General features: G+C 52.9%; 1 protein-coding gene across 6 annotated transcripts in view; it reads left to right on the forward strand.

Annotated features, from left to right (window-relative positions):
- Arhgef10l (Rho guanine nucleotide exchange factor 10 like) overlaps positions 1-12,749 on the forward strand; it is a 125,496-nt gene that overhangs the window by 22,898 nt on the left and 89,849 nt on the right. For all 6 annotated transcript variants that reach the window (XM_026781945.1, XM_005352927.3, XM_026781946.1 and 3 more), the window contains exon 2: positions 9,555-9,630. In XM_026781945.1, the coding sequence (XP_026637746.1) occupies positions 9,594-9,630 (37 nt within the window). In that variant the 5' untranslated portion in view covers positions 9,555-9,593. The remainder of the gene's footprint in view (positions 1-9,554; positions 9,631-12,749) is intronic.

Consider the following 12,749-nt stretch of genomic DNA (forward strand, 5'->3'; position numbering starts at 1 on the left):
TCAGGGGCCTTGTTTTCTGCTGTAGCTCTGCATACTCCAGCGTAACTGGTCCATTAGCTTCTGGGCAATTCTCCTGTCCCTGTGTCTCATCTTGTTGTGGTTACAGAGATGTCATACTGCACCGGGCTGTTTATACGTGTGCCTTTCAGGGGTGAGAGTCAGGTTGTCAGGCCTGCAGGGTCAACACTTTCACCTGCTGGGCCTTACTGAGCACAGTCCCAACTTGAATTCTTAGCTTGCGGAGTCTCTGTGCATAACCCACATGGTCTAGAGGGCTGGAGGCCACAGGGAGGGGCCCTAGGAAGGAGGGTGCCTCGTACTAGGTCCATACAGAGGTCTTTGCTGCCCTGCTGGGTGGGGTGCCATTGGACTATGGTGGTAAGGTCTGTGGGTGTGGAGGGAGGGATGATGGGCAGGTTAGCGCCCACCTGAGTGTGTGCTCAGCTCCTAGCAGTAGCTGCATGGTCCTCTTAGTGTAAGGACCCTTGGTGGCCTGGTCAGGTGTCAGGTCAAGTTGATTCCTCTTCCCATCACTGGGAGCCTCAGCTGCTCAGTACACTTGTACCCATTTCACTCACACAGTGGAGTTAGCCCAGCTTGTATGCGGTGCACTCCATGGGTGCTTGGCCTCAGAGCACTCGCTGTGGCATCTGCCTGGAGGTGGGTCGCGATACCCTTCTGCCCCTGTCCAGGGGCCTGCCCATCAGAAGTCTGGGCTAGGCCATTCCTAGCATAGAGCCTGTACCTGCACCGTGTGCCTGCCACATGAGGACAGGTACCTGCGGTCCTCTGCAGGCTGGGCTAACAGGAAGTAGGTATTGGGCTCATGAAAAATGTTTATTGAATGGCAAAAGGATGAGGGACTTGGGGTGCAAGGGAAGAGGTGAGGTTAACCCTCTGGAGGTCAGGGCAGGTAAATTGGAGTTAAGAGGATATTCAAAAAATTGTGATATGGTCTTAACTGTGTTGAGGCCATGTGTGGACTTTCAATGCTTCTGGTGTTTTGGGCTGGATGTTGTGGACATGTGTCTGTGCCTTTCCCATCCATACTCTATAGTGTATGCTAAGATGCCTGCCCCTGACACCTTGGCTCTAACCTACCATCTTTCCTCTGCCAACATCTGAAGGCTATCAAGCCTCAAAGATCATCATTCCCCATGCGACCCTGGCCCAGTCCCTTGACCTGTGGTCCCAAAAATAAGGATGGCAGAACCCCCTTTTAGTCTGTCACGTGTTGCCTGGCGAGTGGCTTCCTTTTCTAGGTGGGCAAGCTGAGTTGGGCCAGGCTAGTGGAGTGATGGGGGGACAAGCCCAAGCCTCAAGCTTAGCCAGCTCTGCTCTCCAGGTCACAGCTCAGGATGCTGGGAGCCCAGGGACCCCAGAGAAGCAGATGGAACAGTGCTGACTCTAGGAGGCTTTTCATATGCACACCAGCTTCTGATTCCCAGGCTGGCTGGACCCTGGGGACAGCAGGGTTAATGTGTCTGGGAATGGGAGGGGGGAGGGGAGAGGAGGCCCAGAGCTGAGTCTGGTGCTGCCAGGCGCCCTTACTTGCTGGATCCAGCAGCTTCTCTGGATTGACTCTGGTTTCCAGGGCAACAGACCCCAGGGTCCCCTCTGGCCAGGCTGTGGGGCGGCTCCTTCCCACAGAGGCCTGGGGGTGGTGCCTCTCACCCTTCCTTGATCATTGACTGGCCTAGGAGATCTGTGGGGTGGGGTGGGGTGGGGTGGGGTGAGGTGGGGGCGCCTACGCTGAGCTGCGACAAGCTGTCCTTTGTTCCCAGGCTGCCTTCATTGACTAAGCCTCGCCCACTCCAGGGAGGAGAGACTCCCTCCCTGCTCCCTGCAAAGAAAGGAAGTTTAGAGACCAGGACCTGAATGACCCTATGTCTGGGGCCTCAGTGCCTTAGTGGCCCAAAAGGGGAGGAGCCAGGCCCTGCTGTCTCTTTGGTCCACTCTGCCACCCCCAGCATGTCCTTTCTTCGAACAGTGGCGGCTGAAGGACAGCCCCGCTCTCTCTTCCAGTGCTTGCAAACTCAGTGACCTCTAGGCCTTGGGGACATCCCTCATCCCTCTCAGGCACTGGCTCTTCTGACCGACACCTTGGCCAGTCCTTAGCTGGAAGAAGTCCCGCTGACGCTTTGCTTGACCATCTGTAAAATAGGATCTCCTGGGTAGGGCATTTGTGAAGAACCTGCAGAGTCACCCAGTGCCATACCTGCCTTTGATGGGGGCCCCCTTAGTGTTCAGTTGCCCCCCTGGAGCCTAGCCAAAGCTGGGTCCACACCCCTCTCACACAAGCGCCTTTGGTTTCTCTTTGCCCATTTTCTTGGTTGAGCTGGTGGTCTTTGGGAGTCTCCACCAGGTAGCCCTTGGTGCTGAGGGATTCCAAGGGCCAGGCTTTGCATAGTGGCTGTGGTGCCCCCTCCTGGCTGGTACTCAACCCCACTTCCTGCTCAGTGCCATCTTCCTTTACAACCTGGGTTTCTGGGCAGGGTGGAGTCCTCCCGGGGAGGGGTTTTTGTGCGCAGCTTTCCCTCTATCCATCTGCAACTCACCTGTCTCTGCAGTTGCCCTAGCTCTGCACCCCTGTTCTCAAGCAGGGAGATGCTCTCTATTTAGTTGGGCAGCTATTATAGGCACTTGCTGTAGGCCGCACCCTGGCTACTGTTCCTGACGCAGCCATGAAGTGCAGCCAAGTGCATCCCAGGGCTTCTGGGCCAGTGAGCAAGACCCCTGTAATAGGGGCTGTGTCACCAACCTTGTGTGCGTTCCCATGATCTTTTGAAAATAACCTCTGGGCTTAGGACTGGTCATATTCCAAGTCGGCACCTCTGTGTGATCTTTTTAGAGAGCGCCACAGCCAGGCCCCCGAAGTCACTGTCTGAGGTGAGTCAAGGGAAGGGTCTCAACGGAGAAAGTAGGACTGGGTTTTGATGGCTTAGTAGGCGTCTGATGGAGAGAAGATTCCATCTGAAGAGAACAGACAACCTGAACAAAGGCCCAGAGATCTGAAGCAGGTTCCCACCGTCCCGGGCAGCAAAGTTCCAGGACAGGCTGGGAGCTGCTGAGACCAGAGGGGACAAGTGAGGGGCTAACCTGGGCTAACCTTGCTTAGAACCCGAATGAGCAAGGGACTGATCTCAGAGTGGGCAGTCTGTGGGATAGTCACTGGGGTGCCCGAGATGGGAGCTAGAGAGACTCTGGGGGACAGTGGGCCCTGGGGCGAGCTTAGGTCCCATCCAGCCCAAGCTCCTTGCTACCCACGTCTCCATTTTTCACCCTTGCTGGTCCATGCTGGTCCATCCCCCCTCCCCGGCATCCAAGAGACAGACATACTGCCTCTAAGGCTGGATTTGCTCAGTTGAGAGCCCAGGACACAGCCTGTTCCCTGTGCCTCATTCAAGGGTAGCCAGAAGCTGCCCGGTGCAGACTAGGGCTGCCCCTCCCGCTCCCCAGCCCTTCCTGAGTGCTACTCTTCCCTCTTCTTCTAAGTCTGGTTTATTCACAGTCCTTTCCGAAGTCTGGGTCCCCCCGGGAGTGTTTCCTGCAGTTCGTGAGTGTGGAAGGGGAAAGAGAGTTGCTCAGAGAGCTACACACACACACACACACACACACACACACACACACTGCCTAGGAACTTAGTTCAACTGCTGAACCGGCTACCACCACCAACCTAGACTTTGATCTCCTGAGGGAGGGAAAACCCCAGGGAAACCAGGGCCAGCTGATTGGATTACTAGCTGGGAGGGAAGTCATGTCTGAGTGAGCTGCTGTGGAGGGTGCTGGGTGCTTCTTCTCTGGGGATTGGTCACGGAGCTCCACACGATCTGGCCACCATGCGTACCCCAGAGCCCAGACCTTCTCCCCTGTCTCCCTGTATCTCACCCTGTTGAGTACCACCCCAAAGAGCAGATTCCTCCACCCCGTTCTGCATAATGTGGCAGAAAAGGGAGCAGCTCTGGGGTCCACTTGCCTCTCCAGTCTTATTTTGAAAAGGTGCCTACAAGAGGGGGGATATTTCCACCACCCAAATATCACACAGCTGGTGTCTTAATTTTAACAGTGGCCACGCTGGCTATGGTGGAATTTCTTGTGGTCATGGAAAGATCATGTCCAAGACTTCATCTTAGCTCAGGACAGCTCTCGTTTCTGGACAGGTGTTTCCTGTCATGGCTGGCACAGCCAGAGCTGAGATTTCTGCTCAGAAATGCCTGGCTATAGATTCCTACTTTGAGCCATGACCTTCACAGCCATTGCCTGGCTTATGCTACACACACTTGGGAAGGCTCTTTCTTCCCTTTCCCTCAACTCAGTTTCCACTTCTGGGTAGCGACAGTACCACCTTGGGGCCGATTTCTGATTTTTGAGGGTGTGCTGATGATCATGGTGGGGTGAAGGCAGGAGGGTCAGAAGTTTAAGGTTATCCTGAGCTAGGTACTAAATCTGAGGCCAACCTGGGCTACATAATATCCTGTCTCAAACAAGAAGAAAATGCCGATGAATTGGCTGAGGGTGTATAATGTGGTCCAGCACTTCTGAGACCTGGATTCTGTCCTTAGTGTTACCACTAACCAGAGAAAGTGTGGGTGGTTTTCATAGTGTGGATGGCCGCATTTCCTTTCCCTCCTCAGTGCTCACTGCAGAGGGGCTGAGGGCCACCAACACAGGCAGTAAAAGGAAGACCCTCCTACCACATCTGCCTGCATGACAGGCTTTGTTTCTTTCTTTTTCTTCTGACATAGGTTTTCTCCACGTAGCTCCTGGAACTTGCTCTGTAGACCAGGCTGGCCTTGAACTCACAGAGATCCTCCTGCTTCTGGCTCCCCAGTGCTGGGATTAAAGACATGCACCACTATCACCTGGCTGTATGTTGTGGTTTTATCCTGGCTCTGCCTGCCCGGCCCCCTTTCTCTTTGCACCGCTAATAAACAGCAGGGGTGTGGAGGTTGGGGCTCAGTGCACAATTCTTGCCAGGCCTGTGCGAAGCCCTGGGCTCAGCCCTCACCCTTGCATGACCTGGATGTACATACATCTGTAATCCCAGCACGCGGGAGGTGAGCATAGAGGAGCAGAAGTTCAGAGTCAGCTTTGGCTACAGAGGGCCAGCTTGGTCTATCTATATGAGACCTTGCCTCTAAACAAATAAAAAACCAAAACAAAAACATGAGAAGAAAAAGAAATGTAGCGAAAGCTCTGGGATGGCTGGACCTCTATGCTTGGCCCGCCACTTCCAGGCGTCTGTTACATCTTCTCTTTCATGAGAGCCCGCCGCAAGAAAGCCTCCTATCTCACAGCATCACACCGCAATCCTAGAGCTACAACTCCCTTCGTGGAAGCTTCCAGAACTTGCATAGCTCAAGGAAAGCTTACTAAGCATCAGGCACCCAGCCGAGCAGCTCTTGTCCTGCCTATCATCCTTGTCTACTTTCTAGGTGGTTCCTCTGGGTTCTGTCCTTGAGGCCTCTGGGCAGGCGCGTGCATACCCACCGCACAGAAGCAAAGCCCAGAGCTGCAAGAGGTGAGGAGAGGCCATGACCATACAGAGAGGGGCCAGCTCAGCCTCCACAAAGATCCCAGCACTCCAGGATGCTACCCCAGATCCTTAGGACTCCAAGTACTGAGGTTTGGTTCTCCTGGACTCCTGTGGTATGAGATCCTGAGAGACCTGTTTGCTGCCTCTCATTGTGGGGTGACTGTCTGGGGACAGATGTGTTCTGGTTGACCTCAGCTGTCCTGCACAAGGTCCTGTGGGAGAGGTCCTAGATCCCCATGTTATAGATGTGGACACCAGGGCTCTGCTGAGCTGAGCTGTCTGTGGTCACATGGGACTCTAGCTTGGGACCCAACTCTGAAACAAACTGGTTGTCACAGCCTGTGTCTTATCGTGTTAGCAAAAGAAAGACCAACTAGTAGGGACCGGTGTCCCTGATTCCTCTTTGAAAGTTCCACCTGTGTTCCCTGTCTTTCTTGTTGCCCACCAGGGCCTGTAGAAAGGGCTGTGGGCAGCTTTGAGGCAGCCCCCATATCCTTTGGAGACTAATGGCTTTGGAAGTGGCAGCCATAGGCCTGTGGGTGTCCTTGCCTGGAGGAGTTTCCAGGGATGCCACTCAGCCTGGATCAGGTGCTTCCAGAGTCCAATCCTAACGTCCAGGTTTAGCAGGGGCCTGGCATCAGAGCCCCATACTGTGTCCTACTCTGCCAGTTGCTCCCCTTGGCTGTGTAACCTTGGGCAAATCCTTAACCTCTCTGACCTGTCTTCTCTGTAAAAGATGGGATGGTGAGGGACTTATATGGAAAACACTGTAGAAAAATTCCTGTTCCATATGTACTGATGCGTGCATTCCTGTCTAGAGAAACTTAGGCCCCGAAGGATGAGCAGGAGGGGAGGATGTGAGACTTCTGAGCCTGGAGAGGAAGGTCTCTGCTGACACCATCAAGCCATCTTTGTGAGGCTGGGTGATGATACCTTTGTTTTTCTTCCCGTGAAATGGGCATTTGTTCTCCTGCCTTTGGGTCCCAGCGCTTACAAGGGAGAGCTGAGGGGTCGAACCCACCAGGAGTCCTGCAGGACAGCTATATAGCTGTACGCCTATCTTCAGTTTGCCAATGGGGTGACATCAGTCCCTTCTTGGGTATTTATCTTTATAGACTTGTGTTTTTAGGGATGAACCCTGAAGGCTGTGAACTCATTTCTCCACGGTCCAGCTGGGCTCAGGGCAGGGAAGACGATGCTTAATACCAAATCGTTCATAACACCAAGAGACTGGGGCAACTTCTACCTGTGCAGCCTGGGGTGATTATGACTATTGAGTGGATTGGAGGGCTGTCTAGGGCGAGTCCAGCGCTGCTGTGTGCTGTTGGAGAAGGGAGGTTGGGCTGGGAAATGGCTCAGTGTGTCAGAGCACTTGCTGTGTGAGCATGAGGTCCCGAGTTCAAGTCTTCAGTGCCATACAAAGCCAGATGTGGCCACAGGCTTGCCTGTAACTCCAGCACTGTGTGTGTGTGTCAGGTGGGGATGCCGTACAAAGCCAGATGTGGCCACGGGCTTGCCTGTAACTCCAGCACTCTGTGTGTGTGTCGGGTGGGGTGGGGGAGATAATATTGCTGGGGACACACATACACATAATTAAAGTAATGTTTATTTCAAGTGAGTCTGAGCTAGGGAGGTGGCACGGTGGCAGAGTACTTGTCTAGCACCTGTGAGCCCCTGGGTTCTATACCCAGTGTCAGAAAGCAAACAAACCCGTTTCCGCATGCACTGTTCTGAAATCAATAAGAATTAAACCAAAACCAAAACCAAGCTGTGATAACAGTGATAACAGGGGTCACATACAAGGCCCTGGGTTCTATACCCAGTGTCAGAAAGCAAACAAACTCATTTCCGCAAGCACGCACTGTTCTGAAATCAACAAGGATGTAACCGAAACCAAACAGTGACAGTGCAGGGGTCTGTATGCTTCCGTGTGAACAGACTGAGAGGTGTACAGTGGCCCCGTGTGTGTAGGGACTATGCTCCAAGATCCCCAGTGACACCTGACATCCCCAGTAGTACCCGACGCTGTGCACGCTTTGGAAGCAGGCCTGGCATGAAGCTCAGACCCCAGACAGCATAACACGCTAATGATGACAAGCAGTGAGGAGGTTGAACAGCGGTGGCAGTCCTCTGAATAAAAGCTATGGTTAGGTGAAGGTAGGCTCCCATCCCTCGGTTCCTTCATGGCATTCTGCGCCCCCTCTGGTAGTGAAGGGAGATGCCCAGTGCCCCTGTGATGAGATGGAGTGAGGCAGGAGATGTGGGTGTGCAGTAGAGCATTGGGCTGTGGTCCAGGGAACAACGGCAGAGCCATGGTGACATGCTTGACTTGGGGTGGCTGAACTAGAAGACAGCATCATGAGTAATGGGGGGAGGACAGTGGAATAAACTTGTGACAGCCAGTGAATATGTTGGATTGCTCTAGAAGTCGTTTCATTTTTTATTTTTTTGTCTTTGTGTTTTGTTTTTTGAGACAGGGTTTCTCTCTGTAGCCCTGGCTGTCCTAGAACTTGCTCTGTAGATCAGCCTGGCCTCAAACTCATGGAGACCTGCCTGCTTCTGCTTTCTGAGTGCTGGGATTAAAGTCGTGCGCCACCACATCCAGATAAAAATCTCTTAAGAAACTAACATTAGCTGTTTCTAGGAGTTTGGCACCTGGAGTATAAAAGAGATTGTGTGTGTGTGTGTGTGTGCGCGCGCGCGCGTGTGCGCGCGCACACACACATATGCCTGGTGCCCACAGAATCCAGAAGAGGGCATCAGATCCCCTAGAACTGGAATTACAGACAGTTGTGAGCTACTGTGTGGATGCAGAAAAGCAAACCTGGGTTCTCTGCAAGAGCAACCAGCGCTCTTAACCACTGAGCTGTTTCTTCAGTCCCATAAGGATTCTGTAAGGAGAACAGGGTTTCTCTGTCGTTGGTTTGAATCTGCGCCTTCCTAACTGTGTGATTGTGGGTGAGTTGCAAGCACACTCTGGACCTCATTTTCTCCACAGGGCTTGTTATGGGCCTCGAGTGACCTCCGAACAGGAGGTGCTCCGTGAATGTCACTGTCATCGTTTTTGTTGTTGTTGTCATCCTTGTACATTCCGTTTTTATTCGGTCAGTTAATTAGTGGAAATGAAAGGAAAACAGGCCCCAGCCAGCTGGTGACAGGGCCAGGTGACTGGACAGAGTTCTCTGCTCCTTCTTCAGACCTGAGTCCCTCCCTCTAGGGGGATCTAGAAGGGCAGCTACCAGATCAGAGGTTCAGGGTACGTCTCCCTGCTCTGTAAGGGACACCAGGCAAGGTTGCTCAGAGCCTGGGGAACCTTCCCTTTGTGCTTGGCCCTGCTGTGTGTGTAAGCTCCACGAGATAGGAGTGGCCTCTGCCTCCTGGGCAGAAAGCTGCTCCAGCTTGGAGCATTTTGGATTCTGTCCGCATCCTGGGCCATCTACCTCTCTGTAACCCTTTGCCCTGTAGCTCTGCAGCCGTATTCCTAGGCTGGTGGCTGCTTGCCAGCAGGACAACACCACAGGACAGGACAGTGAGAGATGAAGAGAGAGAGTAGCTTTTTAGCAGGTTTCAGGAGGGGTCTGGTAGGACGTTAGACCCATGGGAACCTGTGGTGATGGGGACCCCATGAGGAGGAAGTGTCCAGACTTGTCTGTGATATTCCAATCCAGGGCAATACAATTTCTGGACCAATACTTGGGGACATTGGTGCTCAAGTGTGACTCCCGGCCTGGGCTAGAGGACGTGGGAGGGGCCCTCTAGAGTGGCCCACAGGCTCTTATGGGCCCCTTGACAGTGGGCTAAGGCATACTGTGGCTGTGGTGGATTCTGGGGCGATGGGGCTATTCTGCTTTGCAGCTGCAGGTTTTTCTGTAAGTTAATGATTTATGCTGGGTGGAGGCTGGGCTTATCTGGGGCTGCCGGGAAGAGTGTGAGCGGGGCTGGGCCGGAGCACGACTTTCAAGCCAGGCTCCCTTGCTGTGGTGGTTATCTGACCGAGTCTCTGGCCTTCTTTCCACAGGCGAGCAGCGAGGACGGTGCTAGCGTGAGCTGGACTCTGATGGCTTCCTCGAGCCCTCCTGCACAGCCTGCCGTAGGTACTGTACCCCAGGGGCCCGGGAGCACGGGGTGAGCTGTGATGGCTTTGGGCAGACTGTGTTCTCCTGGCTGTGTGCCCTGTGTCTCCATCTGCTTCACGTTCCCTGTCCATAAGATGGAGTCCTGTCTTTAGAGTAAATGCCAGGCATCTCCTGATGTCCTTGCAGAGACGGACAGTTTGGGGACTGGGACTGAGAGACACTGGGGGCTGAGGTGGGTCAGTTGCAGGTGCAAATTGGGATTGAAAGGAAGGGTTTGACTATAAGGATGGATCATAGAGGTATCTCAGTCTTGACCAATTTATGAAAAGAAGGAAAAAAAAAAAGGAATGTATTTACCCAACAAAACCACTTGTTGATCTAGAATTCAACCTAGCTTCCTGTGTTTTATTTGGCATCCCCTTCAGTGGGGCCCCAGATACCGCAGAGTGGCATCTATGGTTGTCTTACCCACAAGCCCGGCTTCCTGTCTTCTTGTCTCCCTTTGCCCCCCTCCCCAACTCCCCAGAGAGTGACGAGAATAAATCTGCTACCAGCCAGAGCCCCTCCATTACTGACCTGGTCTGAGTTTGGATCCTGACCCTGCCACCACTTACACTGTAAGCTTAGTGATGGGACTTGGTGTCTCTACAGCTCAGTGTCCTTGTCCTTAAACGTGGGGTAATAATAATGACAACTTCTTCTGTGCTGTTGCAAGGTTTAAACATACATAAAGAAGTGTATGTGGCAACCAATGCTCACTGAATGGGAGCGTGTGTCACTGAAGGGCATGGCAAACCTGCGTGGGTCGCTTTTGAGTGCCTACGCCCTGGTGGGGCCCGAAGATGGGTCTCTTACACTCTGGAATGTTCTCTTGTGAAGTAAAAGGAATCCACTAGTTTGTGGTTCTGCCCAGCGGACTGCTTTCTAGTAGCAATATGGCTTCTCGGTGTTCTGCCTGGTAGATTCACTTAGGTTGGCTCTCTTGAGGCCTGGGTGTGCCTGTCAAGGGCATGAGTGACTGACACCTGTCATGCCACCTGTCCAGATGGTTGGGAAGGGTTGGCGTCCAATCACCATTGGCTGATCCAATCACCTCTGATGCGGAGCAGCGTGGGGTTGTCTGGGGGAGAGGGGAGGGCAGCCAGTTTGGAGGGGATCTTTTCTGTGCCAGGGGCCTTGGGTCCCTCTGGCTCCTGCTGCTGGGTCCCTGGCTCTCTTTCTTCTACCCTGAAGGAGGCCATTTGGGAAGAATGAAAGCAGAGCAGACCCGCACAGAGCCTCTGTTTTAAGGTTTTGACTGACAGCTGCCTCTAGGCTCTCCTGTGACCTTGGACTGGTCCCTTGTCTGTGTCTGGTTTTTAGTTCCCGAGGAAGGGATGCTCTCAGATACCTGGCCCATGCTGACCCCCCCATGGTTCATGTCTGAGGTGTCCTGGGGGTCACTTGCTTTGGGTCACTGACTCGTGCTGCACCGGCGAGCCACATCCACTTCCCATGCAAACATGTCACATGATTCTTCATCTTCCGAGGGTAGTCTTATGCATGGTCCTTTCCTAGGCCTGGTAAGCACTAGCTGACTCCTCTTTGGGCATGACCTTGTCTCCTCTAGTGCATCCTTCCCCACCCAGGGTCCTCTGTGAGTGCTAAGATTTCAGCTAGTGTCTTAACTTTGCCACAATCCCTGACTCAGGGTTGCCAGGAGCAGCTGATTGGACTCATGGTGACACAGATGGGAATAGCTGGAGCTCTTTATACTCTTCAAGGAAGGAAGTGCAGAAGTGATCTGGGTCCCCGATACTCCTTGGGGAGTCAGTGTGACAGGGGCTGGCCTGTGAGTTGGAAGGGACAGCTCATGTTAGCCAGGGACATGGATGGGGCTCAGACAGGGTTGTAATAATAGTAATGACCATGGTAGAGCCAGGAGAATATGATGTGATAAATGACAATAATATACCCGGCATCATTGTCATGTGACTAGCTGGTAGTGACTGAGCTCAGCCCTCACACCAGGAGTCTCAGCGCTAACCTGTCTTTCCTCAGTAGGCCCTTGACCCCGTTTTGATCGCAGAAACCAAGTAAAGCTGGATGATCAGGTATTGACATACTTGCCCTACAGCTGATGTCAGGGCTGAGTGGAGCCCTAAGACCTTAGTCACTGTGGTGACACCTGCCATATGTGTAGAGAATCATCAGAGTGAAGACAGGACACTGAGGGGTTAGACATCCATGAAGCAGGATGGCTCTGTCTGGGACCCTCGCCACAGGGTGAGGCAGGCAGGGACTCTGTGGTCATTTACTTGGGACTAAAAAATTACTTTGAGAGCTGGGTGTGATGGCGTATACATCTCAAATCTCAGCACTCCCTCCCACCACAGTTGCCGGAGGCAGGAGGATCAGAAGCTCAAGGTCTTCCTAGGCTACTTAGTGAGATTGAGACCCGCTTGGGCTAAATGAGACCGTGTCTCCAAAAACCAAACCAGAGGGAGTCCCAGGGTCTCCACCGCAGCCCCACTGGCCAGTGGCAGAGAGCAGCTGGAGGAGGGGAGCAGGAGAAGATAAAAGAGGAAAGAACATCTTAAGCCCCGGAGGAGGAGCCAGTGCAAAGGTCCTGAAGCAGAAGCTACTGAGCGCATTATTGTACCAGCAAGACCAGTGTGGCTGGAGTGGAGAGAAAAGGGTTCTGAACACACATGCATGTTCATACATGTGTATGTATCCACATATACAGACACATATGTACACACCGTGCATATAATTAACACTGTAGTCAAAACCAGAACCAAAACTGTACTTGATGTGGGCTGGTGAGGCGGCTGAGCTGGTGGGTAAAGGCTCTTGCTGCCAAGACTAACCACCTGAGTTTGGCCCCTGGGACCCATGTGGCTGAAGGAGAGGACTCCCGTGTGTTGTCCTCTGACTGCCTCAAGAGCACCCCGGCACGTGAGCATCTCCATACATACATACATGTGCAAATAAACAAGTTAAAAATTGTGCCTTTTGAGGCCAGCCTGTCTACAAGAGCTAGCTCCAGGAAAGGCTCTAAAGCTACAGAGAAACCCTGTCTTGAAAAACCAAAAAAAAAAAAAAAAAAAAAAAAAAATTGTGCCTAATCTTATTTTGTTAAAATATCTGAAATT

Source organism: Microtus ochrogaster, chromosome 10 (genome assembly GCF_000317375.1).
Source record: "Microtus ochrogaster isolate Prairie Vole_2 chromosome 10, MicOch1.0, whole genome shotgun sequence".
NCBI lineage: Eukaryota > Metazoa > Chordata > Mammalia > Rodentia > Cricetidae > Microtus > Microtus ochrogaster.